The sequence below is a fragment of the Peromyscus eremicus genome, chromosome 1, assembly GCF_949786415.1.
Source record: "Peromyscus eremicus chromosome 1, PerEre_H2_v1, whole genome shotgun sequence".
Lineage (NCBI taxonomy): Eukaryota > Metazoa > Chordata > Mammalia > Rodentia > Cricetidae > Peromyscus > Peromyscus eremicus.
In genome coordinates this window covers 110,471,871-110,485,313 of record NC_081416.1, presented here as the reverse complement: position 1 = coordinate 110,485,313, position 13,443 = coordinate 110,471,871, and the positions used below count along the sequence as shown (strand labels likewise).

Genomic DNA, 13,443 nt, shown 5'->3' with positions numbered 1-13,443 from the left:
TTCAGCAGTGATAAGGATATCCAAAGCCTTAAATACTAACAGCAACACAACCTTAAAATTAGAATAAACACATAATAAACATATAAAAATGTTGTGGGATGGTCTTTCTGTATGCTGTGAATGTGTTGCTCTCATTGGTTGATAAATAAAGCTGTTTTGGCCAATGGCAAGGAATAAAGTTAGGTGGTACATTCAAACTGAAGATTAAGATGAAGTGAAGTGCTGCCTCACTGCTCGTTGCCCTCAGAGAGCCCATGTGATGGAGCTTCCAACCCCTTAGGCTTCCAGGTGTGAATGACGCTGCCTTAGGCTTGTGCGCATTTCCGAATGGACTTAATCTTTTCATTTCTCTGGTGAATGAACCCAGCTGTAGACTTGCTCGCTGACCTGGTGTCATGTTTAACCTTTTGAGTAACTTCGAGGTGTTTGCTAAAGTGGCTGCTGGTTCCGGTTCCCTCCAGCAGGTCTTCTGTGTAGTGTGAGGTGGTGTCTCCGTGTGGCTCTGATTTGCATTTCCCAGAGTCAGAGGACAGCCATCCAGCCACCCAAGGAATGAGATGCCAGCAGACTGGTTATGCCACAGCTATGTGGCAATACATAGATTAATAGAAATGGGTTAATTTAAGATGAAAGAGCTAGCTAGCAAGAAGCCTGAGCCACAGACCAAACAGTTTGTAGTTAATATTAAGCCTCTGAGTGATTATTTTATAAAAACAGTTGCTGTCTGGGTGGGACCGAGAAACTTCAATCTACACAAAAGCAAGGAATAACTGTTAGTTTCCTTATGTGTGAGAACATTTGTGATTATGCAGGGAAATGTTTTGATAAAGTTTCAGACAGAGGGTCCTAATGTCTACAGCATGCTTCCACATGATAAGCACACACAGCCACATACACACACACACATGCACTCACATGCAAATGAAGTAAAATTACAAACTGCTAACTGCTGACTCTGGAAGTTTTGTGGAAACTCATGTCACCAGTTCCTGCTGAAATGATCAGATAACTACAAAAATATAATCCTACTTAAATGCTAAAAGTCAATCATGCCACAGTGATTAAGGATGCTTCTAGAAAAAGGCCTGTCATTTTCTTCAGTCATGATGATGAGCTGTCCCTGCTCTAGTAAACACTCTTCCACCCAAAAGGAAAAAAAAAAAAAAAAAGACAGGTTTAAAGTTTCGTGTGACTAATAGATCTTTTGAACATGTTTTCAAAACCAATATTCACATTTTAAAAGTGATTCAAGATGCCATCAACAGAATAACTCTCTCATTAATTACATGCAAAAAAAAGTTATGCTTACCATGCACATAACTGTGCTGTTCTAATTATCTTTTCATATATTAACTAAATCATCTGAAAGCATGAGAGACTGTCATTACTCCCATTTTTCAGAGAAAGAACAAGCCAGAGAGGACACAGTTAGTGGCAGAGCCAGACTATTAAGCCAGAGGTCGGCTCTGAAGTCCCCACCTGAGCTCTGTGCTGTGCTGTCTTTTGAGGCAGAATAAAACCTGTTTTGAATTCTCAGGCATTACAACATCCATGAGGTCTCTGAGTTTAGCAATGCATGCAGTGACAAATTCGTTCTTATGAAAGGCCTTAACATCAGCTCTCACTGCCCTGACTCAACAACTTATATAACGTTCTACGGATGGTATGAATGAGTTCACATGGAAAATTTTATGTGAATAACAATAGAAAAAATTGTTCACAAGATTCCTTACAGAGGGCAATTGCTATGAAAGGGTAGTCAGTGAGCCTTCAGCAGGGACCAGACCTAGATGGCAACAGAAAATTGATTAACTTCCTTAGGTATAACGAAGGTGCTATACAGTGAAGGAAATGGGCTGCCGCTGGAATCTGCATAAGCATGCTTTAATTAGGCTGTATCACAGAACCTTCTATTACTTAATTAAAAAGAAGCTGGTATTTCTGTTCACTATTTTATATTTACATTTCTTTATTTTTGTGTTGCATCTTTACAATATCCTTATATTTATTTTATAGACAATAAATATAATGTTCATGTAGAATTAATTTCAATCAAACAGCTGCACAATGGAAAAAATACATAGGGAAAGGTTTCTCATCCCTGTGTAATAATAACTAATATGCAAAAATAAAATCAAATTCTTTCAGGTAACTAATTCTATTAAACATGTAGACATGTGAAGTTTACCTGCTTTTCCTCTCAATTAGAATGGCCACATAGGAGGCTGGTAGAGCAGCACCAAAGCCAGGAGTCCAGGAGTAGAATTTTCCAAGGATCTTCCTGAAATTCAAATTTGGAATTTTTGTATGAAATTCCTAGTTGGTCATTTCAGCCCTTACAAACAGAAGCTTCTCTTCTCCGCCCACCTTTTATCCAAGAACCCCACAGTACCCCAGATCCACCGAGTCCCAGACCAGATGCACCATCCCTCTCCGCCAGCACTCTGCAGCACTCACAGCAGGTCTACAGAAAATGCCAGCTGTTTCTGCAAGCATTGCCAGTGTTCTTGTTGAGATGGTAGTTATGGATGCTGCTTGGCTTAGATCTGGTTTGTTTTTGTGAGACAGTTTTACTGTGTATTCCATAATGTCCTTTAGCTTACCATGGAGCCCAGGCTAGCCTCTGTCTCCTGCCTTCTCTCCTGAGTGTAGGGTGTGCCACCCACTGACTCACAAGTGGTATTTCAAAAGGGATTGCTTCTACACTTTACAACCCTTCATGTTTTCTTGCAGCACTTGCTGAAGTATTACATATTTTTTAGCTTTATGTGGATACTATTTCTTATTTATTAACATTAGTTATTGAAAGTAGGAATCTTCATAGTACCCAAAATGTTACAAATAGCTTAACTGATTATGTTTCCAAACAAATTTAGAGACATCAGAAATACATGTTTTTGAAAGGGGGTCTCACTTTGTAGCTCTGACTGGCCTGGAACTCACTTATGTAGTCCAGGCTGGCTTCAAACTCCTAAACCACCAGAGTGCTAAGATAAAAGCCATGCGCCACTATACCTTGCTTCAGATATGTGATATGTTTTTCTTTCAAAACATGCTCCTAAGAAAAAGAGAACCAGCTTCTAAATGTAAGAAATGATCTGAACAAAACTGATCAGTAGCTATATATATATATATATATATATATATATATATATATATATATATATATAGAGAGAGAGAGAGAGAGAGAGAGAGAGAGAGAGAGAGAGAGAGAGATGTATACATATACACACATATTTGCACAAATATATGTACATATGTCTATATATATAATATGGGGGAGTGTAGAGGGCAGGCAGAGAAAGACAAGGATCAAGAATCTGAGAAATGATCTTTTTCATTGAAATCTGGGTTTTTTTAACTGCCATGAACACTTAATGAGCACTTATGAGACATTAAAAACCTTTTGTCTGAAAGCCTGCAAGGAGGTTTCCCTTACAGGATCTACGAAGCTCTAGAGAAAAGGGACTTAGGAAGACAGCTCCAGGGAGAACACCGACACTATCTTATTGTTAAATCAACTACGCTTCCACTGTTTAGCCAGGCAGTCCACAGAACAGTGTGTGGCCACAGCAGCTTCCAGGGCGGTCAGTACCTGAGGTTCTAACGAGTTTTGGCACTGCAGAGACCACAGGGTCAAGCTCCTTACACAGATATCCAAGTCAATTTCAAGATACAATCTGCTCTGTAGCATGAAACTTTACTAGTTACTGCCTCTACTATATAAAGCTTATAAATACTAGGGCTAAAAGAAAAAAAATCTATAAGAGCCATTCGGAAATTATATGCTTAATTCTAACTAAAATATACAAAACTACTTGAGACAACCCAAGGATGAAGATAACATGAAGTGACTTTTAACTTGACAGATATAAACGTTTGCTTCCAACAGCAGTGAGAAGTTGCTAAGAACAGCACTCAAAAGGCTGAAAGTCGAACTGTGTCCATCAGACAGCAGGAAGCACAGGGATGGAATACAAGCCTGAATGAGAACACTGTCCAGCAGGAGGAGACGCCAGGAACTTACTCACTCTCTGAGGCACAACCATGTGTCTTTTATGGACCCAACTTCATATGACAGTTGCTTTGAATTTCTGGTCATTCTTGAATTCTGATCCTGATGAGAAATCCTGACCAACTACCTCAGAACTACAGTAGGCTTTAGAAAAGGAATGTTATATTGAAGTGCTTTTGTTGCATAATCAGGCCAGTAATTTGAAATTTACATCATGAGGCCAAGATCCAAGGTTCCTGTTTTGACAAATTTTCTTGGAGGTAAATGTTATTTCACAAATTAAACTAGAAAGAGAGTAACCTGAATCACAATTATGCAAACAGACCTTTGTTGCCGTAGGGTTTGAATGATGATAGACCCCATAGGCTCACATATTCCAATGTTTGATTCCCAGTTGGTGGAGTGTTCAGGAGGGTGAGAAGGTATGGCCTCGTAGGAGGAGTTGTGTCTGGGGTTGGGGAGAATGGGGGTGGAAGAGGTGGGGGGATGGCTCTGAAGTTTAAAAAGCCCACACCAGGCCAGTGTCCTCTCTTGCCTCTTTCTTCCACTGTCCCTCCCTCTTCCTCCTCTCCCTCTTCCCCAGCCACCTGTGGATCAGGATCAGGATGTGTATTCTCAGCTACTGCTCAAGTGCCAGGGCTGCCAGCAGCCATGCTCCCTGCCGTGTTCATCATGGACTCTCACCCTCTGAAACTGTATAGAAGTGCCCAATGAAATGCCTTTGCAAGTTGCCTCAGTTGTGGTGTTTCTTCACAGCAACAGCAAGACAGTTTCCATTTCAATATAGCAAATTCATTAACATGCAGTGGTGATTATGAGCACCAACCTTAAAACACAGAAGAAAGTAATATACAAGGCCCCATTAGCGGTCAGGAAAGAGGCGGACTGGAGGATCTCAGGGAGCAGCTTGTACAGGTAATACTCCAGCTTACGCTTCCGGAGAACGGCTGCAATCTGGAAAGAGAGAGGCTCTGTTATTTCAGCCAATCACTTAGATTCACTCTTATGTGGAAGCTACTGAATAAAAGCATATGCTAAAGACTAAAGTAAAAAACTCTGCCATTTTCCTAGCTCCTCTATATGAACAAAGTTTTAGAACAGACGATGTTTGCATTCACTTAAGTTGAAAATATCGACAGCTTTCATCACGTGATGAGTCAGCTCCAAGACAGGCACATGATGCGTGAGCTTCAAGGTAGGTACATATAATAAAAACAAAAATAAGAATAAAAAAGTCATAATAAAAATAATTACAACATGGTCACATGATGAGTCAGCTCCAAGGTAGGTAGGTACGTGTAAAGCCGTAAAAGCAGTTTTCAAATGAAAAACATACTTTAGAAAAGAAAAGGTAACTTGCCATCCAAATAAAATGGCATGCCACAGCAAAGCTCCATTAGCCATTACCAGCCCAGCACCCTCGGAGCACCTCAGTGACTGATAACCAAAAACACAGCAATGACTCAGGGACTCAAACAGCAGCTGGGAGGGATAGAGGAGAGGCATAAAAAAACATCAAATTAATGACTCCTGGCGTTCTAGGGCCATGGGGGAAAATCAAGACCTTAAAGATGGGCCAACAAGCTGCCTCAGAGGATAAAGGCACTGCGCCCAAGCCTTGGGATCTGAGTGTCATCCCCAGAAGTCACGTGGGAGAAAGAGAGAAGCTACTCCTACAAACTGTCCTCGGATGATGACATGGGAAAGCCCTAAATACTACAGACATTCAAAAATTAAAAACCTGGAAGTGATTTACCTTTTAATTTTAAGTTGAAAAATATTAACCTTTATGATTCAGCTCTTAATTTTAAATTGAAAATACATATTTGTTTGTTTGTTTGTTTGTTTGTTTTGGTTCTGGTAAGTTTTGAATTTAAAAGGATGATTTCTAGATTAAATTAAAACCACCAAAACTCTGGAATAGTGAAATAATATAAAAATCAAAATATGAGTCTACTCTGAACACAATATTAATGTTACAGGGAATTAAGTAAAAACTGATCATACTATGCCCCTGATAGGGATCTAATTATAGAAAGCAGTTGTGGGCACTCTAATGCATGTGGAGGGTCACTGGAGTGGGGTAACACGGGCAGGTCAAAGGTTCGGGGAGGAGGAGAGCAGTTGAACTGATAGTAACAGTCCTCACAGGTGAGAGGGAATCTTTGGCCAGAGTTGTGAAACCTCACCAAAGGAACAAAGGTTAGAGCAGATTAGGGAATCAGAGAAGTGAAGAAAGGAAGACCGAAAGCCTCTTCCTTCATCCTCCATCTTTCTGGAGAGATCCCGGCCTGAGGTCGGAGACCAGCAAATCCAGTGGCCTCTCCTAAGGTCTTATTTCACCCTTAAGGTCTCTGAAACTGACTATCTCTCCTATTGCAACTCAACAGCCATGCATATAAAGAAAAACAAAAGAGATGGCCCAGTCCTACCTTCAAGGAATATAAAAGTCTGGGGGAGTGGGGGTAAATAACAAATCACAATATGGCAGTGTGCTAATCCAGAGAAAGGTACTGCTGATGAAACTATGCACCACCGCCAGAGAACAAACAAGAGACTTGCCTTTAGTCAGCTTCTCCTCACTGTGACAAGACCCCTGTGGTAAAGAGCTTGCCAGGAGAAAAGGGTTTGGTGCTCAGTTTTGAGGGTCCCTGCTCAGGAGCTGGCTCTGTGCTTTTGTGGGTGGTAAGGCAATATATCAGAGTGGGAACACATGGCAGCCAGAAATCGGGGGAGAGAAACAAAAAGGGGCCACAGTTCCAATCCTCCCTTCTAATGGTCCCCAATGACCTAACTTCCTTCCACCAGCCCTGCCACTAAGGCTTCCTCCATCTTCCAATAGCACTGGAGTCAGGGAACTAAGCCTTCAACACACGGGTCTTTGGGGAGATTCAAAATCTACTGTACATGTTATGTTCATGATTAGATGTCCATTCTCCCTGATGTGAAATGCAGATCCAACACAATTCCTATCACACTGCTAAAGAGATCTCTGAGAACATAGACTGTTATGTAATCTACATAGAAAGCAAAGGAAAGAGAATCACTATAAATAAGAAAAAACAAAATGTAGAAAAAAAAGCTACTGAATCTGACTGTACACTCTTGACAACACACCAGAAAAACAGATGACTAGAACAATACAGAACCAAGAAGTTCCTCCAAATACATCTAATTTTTGATAAAGGCACAAAAACAACTCCACAGAGGGAAGAAAGTCTTCTCAACAGATGTGGTGAAACTAGGGGCCATCCACAAGTTGGAAAGAGAGAGGCAGAAGGAACAGTAAACTAGATTTCACATTTTGTGCAAAAAGTAATTCAAAATGGATCACAGACATTACATAATGTAGAAAACTACAAAACTTGTGGGGGAAATGGAGAAAACTTTAAGAAAATGAGGCAAAGCAAAGAGGTTTTAGACTTAATACCAAAAGTGAAAGGGACATTTGATATACTGGACTTCATTTCTTGGTGAAAAACTTGTCAGGAGAACAACAGATATGCTGCAGAATAGGGAAAAAATAGAAAGCCCACCTCTATGAAAGACTAACATTTCATTATATTTCTATATGTGTATGTGTAAGAAATCTTAAAGTCAACAATACAAACACAATCCAATTAGAATAAAGATAGGAAAAGACATTCTCAGAACAGAAAGGGAAGCTGAAATGAAGTGTTTCCAGTTCAAATCAAAGGCACTGTCTCAAAAAAGGAAGGTGGAGAAGTGACAGAGGAACACACCCAACATGGACACTGACTCTAACCCTCACATGTAGATCTCTCCCTCTCTCTCTCTCTCTCTCTCTCTCTCTCTCTCTCTCTCTCTCTCTCTCTCTCTCTCTCTCTCTCACACACACACACACACACACACACACACTCTCACACCCACGTGTGTCCACACCTTACAAAGGCACACAACACACAATGGCAAAAACAAATGCCAGCAAGAATTCAAACAACCTGTGCACTCATCTGTCATTTGTTGCTAGCAGAACTGTAATATGATAAAGATAAGCTACAGGACACTTCGGCAGTTTGTTGAAAAACTAATCAAGCAACTGCCATAGGAGCAGTAATTGCTGTCCTGGGTATTTATTTATCTTTAAGAAATAAAAATTCATGTTAACAAGTCACTTGTGTACAAATGTTTATAACAGCTTGGCTCATAATTGTCAAATTATGAAACCAGATGTTCTTCAATAGGTTAGTGGTTTAACAAACTGAGATGTGTCCATGGAATAGCTACTACCCAACAACTTAAAAAGGGCCCAAACCACAGCTCTCAGCCTTGAGCAGAGAAACTTCTTATTGCAGAGGGTAGTGGTTAATGCAGAGCTCATTTACCTGCTCAAACTGCTGAGAATAAGCAACTGTGAGCAGTCAGTCATGCTGAACACCCATATATGTCAATCCCCTCTCCCCAAAAAGGTTCAAAAAAACATCATGCAGGAGGGAGCGGAACAAATATAAAAGCTGAGGACAGAGAAGCGTGCTGTCAAAGGCTGGCCTCTGGACGCTCACAGCAGCTGGTGTTGGTAGCCTGCACAAGACCTCCACAAGCTCGAGAGCTTTACAAAGTCTAGCATGGAGGAGGAGGGGCTGCTGATGCCCCATCCTTAGCTTAGGGGCTAATGGCGGGAATGGAGGGTCATTTTTCTTTCAGGTCGGAGATGACCACTGGTTAGTTGCCCATGCCTCTGTGGATGACCTCACACACTATGCATAGGAACAGCACTAATTGGGGTTAGTAGGTTTTTTAAAAAAACTACATGAAATTGACATGCAATGGGGAGACATGATGTAGGGAGAAGGGGGGCTGGATGGAGGAGTGGGGATTAAGCAGATACACTGTACACATGTGTTTTGGCAAGTTTTATGACTACTTGACACAACCTAGAGTTATCTGAAAGGAGGAAACGTCAATAGGAAAAAAAATGCCTTCTTAATATCTGTTGTAGGGCATTTTTTTAATTAGTGACTGATGGAGGAGGGCCCAGCCCATTGAGGGTGGAGCCATCCCTGGGCTGGTGGCCCTGGGTTCTGTAAGAAAGCAGGCTGAGAAAGACATGGAGAGCAAGCTAGTAAGCAGCACCCCTCCATGGCCTCTTCATCAGCTCCTGGCTCCAGGCTCCTGCTCTGTTTCAGTTCCTGCCTGACTTCCTTCAGTGACAGACTATGATGTGCAAGTTTAAGCCAAATAATCCCTTTGCTCTCCATCTTGCGTTTGGCCATGTTTCAACATAGCAAGAGTAACCCTAACTAAGAAAACATGTATGAAATTTTCAAAACAAATTTTAAAAGGAGAAAAGACATAAAACAGTAATATGAAACAGCCTATGCTAAGGTAAAAAGGCCAATCTCAAAGGATCACACACTGTACACTTCCACACTTGTGTAACACTGTTCTGATGACAGGTGTAGAAATGAAGAATAAATTACTGGCTGACGGAAACTAAAGGGAGAAGGATGAGGAAGATAGAAGCTATAAAAAGCCAAAGGTAAGGATGCTTGCCCTGACAATATTGCTCTGTCTTTTTCTTAATGTGAATTGGTGTTTTGCCCATCCATAATCTGCACCACGCACATGCAGTGCCCTTGGAGGCCAGAAGGGGAAGTCCAATGCCCCAGAAATAGCATTATAGATGGTTAAGAGCCACCATGCATGTGCTAAGAATTGAACCCAGGTCTTCAGGAAGAGCAGGCAGTGCACTTAGCACTGAACCAAGTCTGCAGGCCCTATTCTGTGTCTTTGTGTCTATGTCTCTATCCACATTTGTGTGTAGTCTATGCATGTGGACATTCCCGTGTGCCTCTGGGAGCCAGAGGTTGATGTCCGATGTCTCCCTTCATCTTGGTCTACCTCGTTTTGTGAGTCTCTCATTGAATCTGGAATCACAGATTCTACTACACTAGTTGGCCAGTGACCCAGAGTCCTCCTGTCTCTGCCTCCCAGTCACCAGGATTACAAGCACAAAGCTCCATGCATAGCAGTTAATGAGTGGTAACAACCCAAACTCAGGTCCTGCTCCTGCTTTTTTTTTTTTTTTTTTTTTTTTTTTTTTTTTTTTTTTTTTGAGACAGGGTCTCACCATGTAGCTCTGGCTGTCCTGGAACTCACAGAGATCCATCCACCTGTCTCTGCCTCCCTAGTGCTGGGTTTAAAGGTGTGCACCACTATACCCAGCTCAGGTCCTCCTACTCATGAACTAAAGCCCTCTACCAACCGAGCCATCTCCCAGCTTATATTCTATCTTGACTGCATCAATGGCAGTACTTTACTGCAATCCTGTTGTACTGTCTGGCAAGAGAATACCATTGGAAGAAACTGAATAAAAAGTTCACGGAATCACTATTATTTCTTTCAGCTGTATCTTAATCTACTTTTACCTCAAAATAAGGAGTTCATTTTGTTGTCAAAAATGTATTCAAAAAGCCCACACACACTTCAGACTGCCATCGGAGAAGTACCCCACGAAACACACACACCAAAATCATGAAAATGAAAAGCCCATACAGAGTGCTGGTGGAAATGGGGCACAAATGAAGTCCTCATACATTGCTGGTGATACTGTAAAACTGGTACAGCTCCTGTGAAAAGCTGTTTGATAATTTGGACTACATCTAATCATACATCTACTCTTATGAGTCAGTAATTCTACTCCTGAGTGTATGCCCAGAATATACAATGTTTCTTTCCACCAAAAGACCATTCTCCAGCATCTGCAATCAACCACAAATACCAGTACAATCTAAATGTCCACTAATGGGAAAGAAGAGAAATTTGACACTTGTATAATATTGGTAAAAGCAAACTGTACAGTCTGTTGAAATAAAGGGAAAACCTGACACAAAGCTCTAGAAATCAGGACTTTCTTGTCACTGTGCTGTTATCCAGAGCTTACAGCCACGGTTTACAAGTCGCTGAGACACTGATACTCTGAGCAGTCTATGGCCTGGGGAAGCCTGGAGTCCAGACAGAGTGATCATATAAGTGTTCCAGTATGCAACATAACATTCTCATTCTCCATGCACACAGAGTGCTGCAGTGTGAACAGCTTAAAACCCTGCCTAAGCAAACAATACACCAACAATTGGCTGGCCTTGAAGTCATTTTTAAAACTCTCATACTCAGCTGTGACATCATCAAACAACTTCAGAAGCATCACTTCTTATCTCAAAGACCTTTCACTGTTCATATGCTCTGACCTAGTAACTCTATGCTAACTCCTTGTGAACTTTTCACTTTTCATATAAAAATTTAGCTAAAAACAAGGTATATCATCAAACTATGGCTAAACTATATATAAAGAATTATTTATGTAATACTGTTTTAGAAGATTAATGATATCTAAAAATAGGACATATAAAAGGAAAAAGACAGACTGCAAAACAGTAAGGGACATATATGAAAAATACTAAAATGCAATGCATTGCTATCACTAAATGGGGTATAAATTGCTAATTTTCTTCTTTTGCCATCATATATTCCAGGCATTCTATATAAAATGTGTTATAATTTATAATAACATGGTGAGGACTTAGTATGAGAAAGTAACGATTACTAATTATTTAAAATATGACTATGAAATAGCAATAACCACAAAGATATAATACAAAGCATTCACATTTGATTTTTAATCTCCACTCTACAACAATTTATATGTAGGATCCTTGTTTACATGTTTAGAGTCCAATTTCCTCACTTCTTAAATAAAGAGGGGAAGGGGCTAGAGCAATGGCTCAAAGGTTAATACCATTTGCTGCTCCTGCAGAAGACCCAAATTTGGTTCTCAGGGCCCACAATGGCAACTCACAACTATCTGTGACTCCAGTTCCAGAGGACCTAACTCCCTCTTCTGGCCTCCAGTGGCATTGCAACACATGTGGTATACATCCATACAGGCAAAACACTTACATAAAATAAAAATCTTTTTTTCTTTTTTTCTTTTTTTCTTTTTTCGAGACAGGGTTTCTCTGTGTAGCTTTGGTGCCTGTCCTGGATCTCACTCTGTAAACCAGGCTGGCCTCGAACTCACAGGGGTCTGCCTGCCTCTCCTCCCAAGTGCTGGGATTAAAGGCATGTGCCACCACAGCCCAGCAAAATAAAAATCTTTTTAAAAAATATAAATCAATCAATAATGAAGAGGCTAATTAAATATCACAGTGAGCTCCTTTTTCACCTTTAAAAAAATCTGGTGATTTTTAAATAAATGATACTGGAAACATCAGGTATCAGCAGATACAGATACAATTAACAAAATTCTCACACTATACACAAAAAAGTGCTCTGAGATGGATCTCAGAACTAAATTCCATAAAACCCTGAAACATAAGCAAACACCTTTGTAAACATGACAAGCATGTGTCAAGGAACAGTGGCAGCATGAGCGAACTCATGAGGGGCCGACGTAGACCAAGCCAACGAGCACAAAGTGCAGACAGAGGAGAGACAAACTTATGAGGCCAGGTAGCAGTGTTCAAGTTCCCTCCTAGTGCTTGGCCCCTCGAGGTGTTGGCTCTATGGACACATCCCCTCCATGGGCTCTAACTCCTTGCCTACAATACTAACATTATTTACCATCCATCAAGGTCTTATGCCCTTCATATTCATATTTACGCATTCATATTCCCTTGTTGTTCATTTGTGATTGCCCATGTGATTAGCGCCATATATTTTCCATAGCAATAGTATGCCAGCGTTGACACTGTAGCCATTGACCATGGACTATGACAAATCTAATTGGCTCTCAAAGGGCTAACCATAGCCTTAGCCTGATTAGTACCAAGCTGTAAATTAGCCTTCACTTTTATCCCAGAGGTTGGTCACTAATCTCTTCTAGATAACCCCATTTCTAGATGTAACAAATCTAGTTTCTTTGAAAAATATAATAGTTTACAGTAATAGATTTTATGCTGTATCTACTCTTAGAGTAATCACTGGTAAATAAGAATTTTTTTAAAGAAAGATCTCCCAACAATTCAACACTATTGACATCTAGGGCCAATCTGATATTTTAGGAGCTACCCTGTGCATTATAAGATTATTCTATCCCTGCCCCCTCCTTCCTAGTGGGACAAGATGCCAACAGCATCCCCTTGTCATGAGAACCAAAACAGTCTGCAGACATTGCCAAAGATCTCTTAGGAGGTAAAACTGCCCCTTATTGAGAACAGCCACTTTAAAGAAAATGGCAAACGCATCTTGCATATTACTACAGTGTCTTAAATATTCTCTGAAGATACAGGTTTGATCCCCAGCCTGTGGCATATTTGGGGATCATGGAAACATTAAGAGATGATAACCAGTCAAAGCATTAGGCCACTGAGGTATGCTTTTGAGTGAAACATAGGATACAGTCTCCTCTCTCCTTCCTATTACCATTAGATGAGACCATGTCTTCTAATACACACAACCACCATGATGTA

General features: G+C 40.6%; 1 protein-coding gene across 1 annotated transcript in view; it reads right to left on the bottom strand.

Annotated features, from left to right (window-relative positions):
- Tmem135 (transmembrane protein 135) overlaps nucleotides 1-13,443 on the bottom strand; it is a 207,130-nt gene that overhangs the window by 178,285 nt on the left and 15,402 nt on the right. Inside the window, exons 2-3 of the mRNA XM_059271733.1 lie at nucleotides 4,842-4,969; nucleotides 2,189-2,281 (exon numbers count right to left, since the gene is read on the bottom strand). Of these exons, the coding sequence (XP_059127716.1) occupies nucleotides 2,189-2,281; nucleotides 4,842-4,969 (221 nt within the window). The remainder of the gene's footprint in view (nucleotides 1-2,188; nucleotides 2,282-4,841; nucleotides 4,970-13,443) is intronic.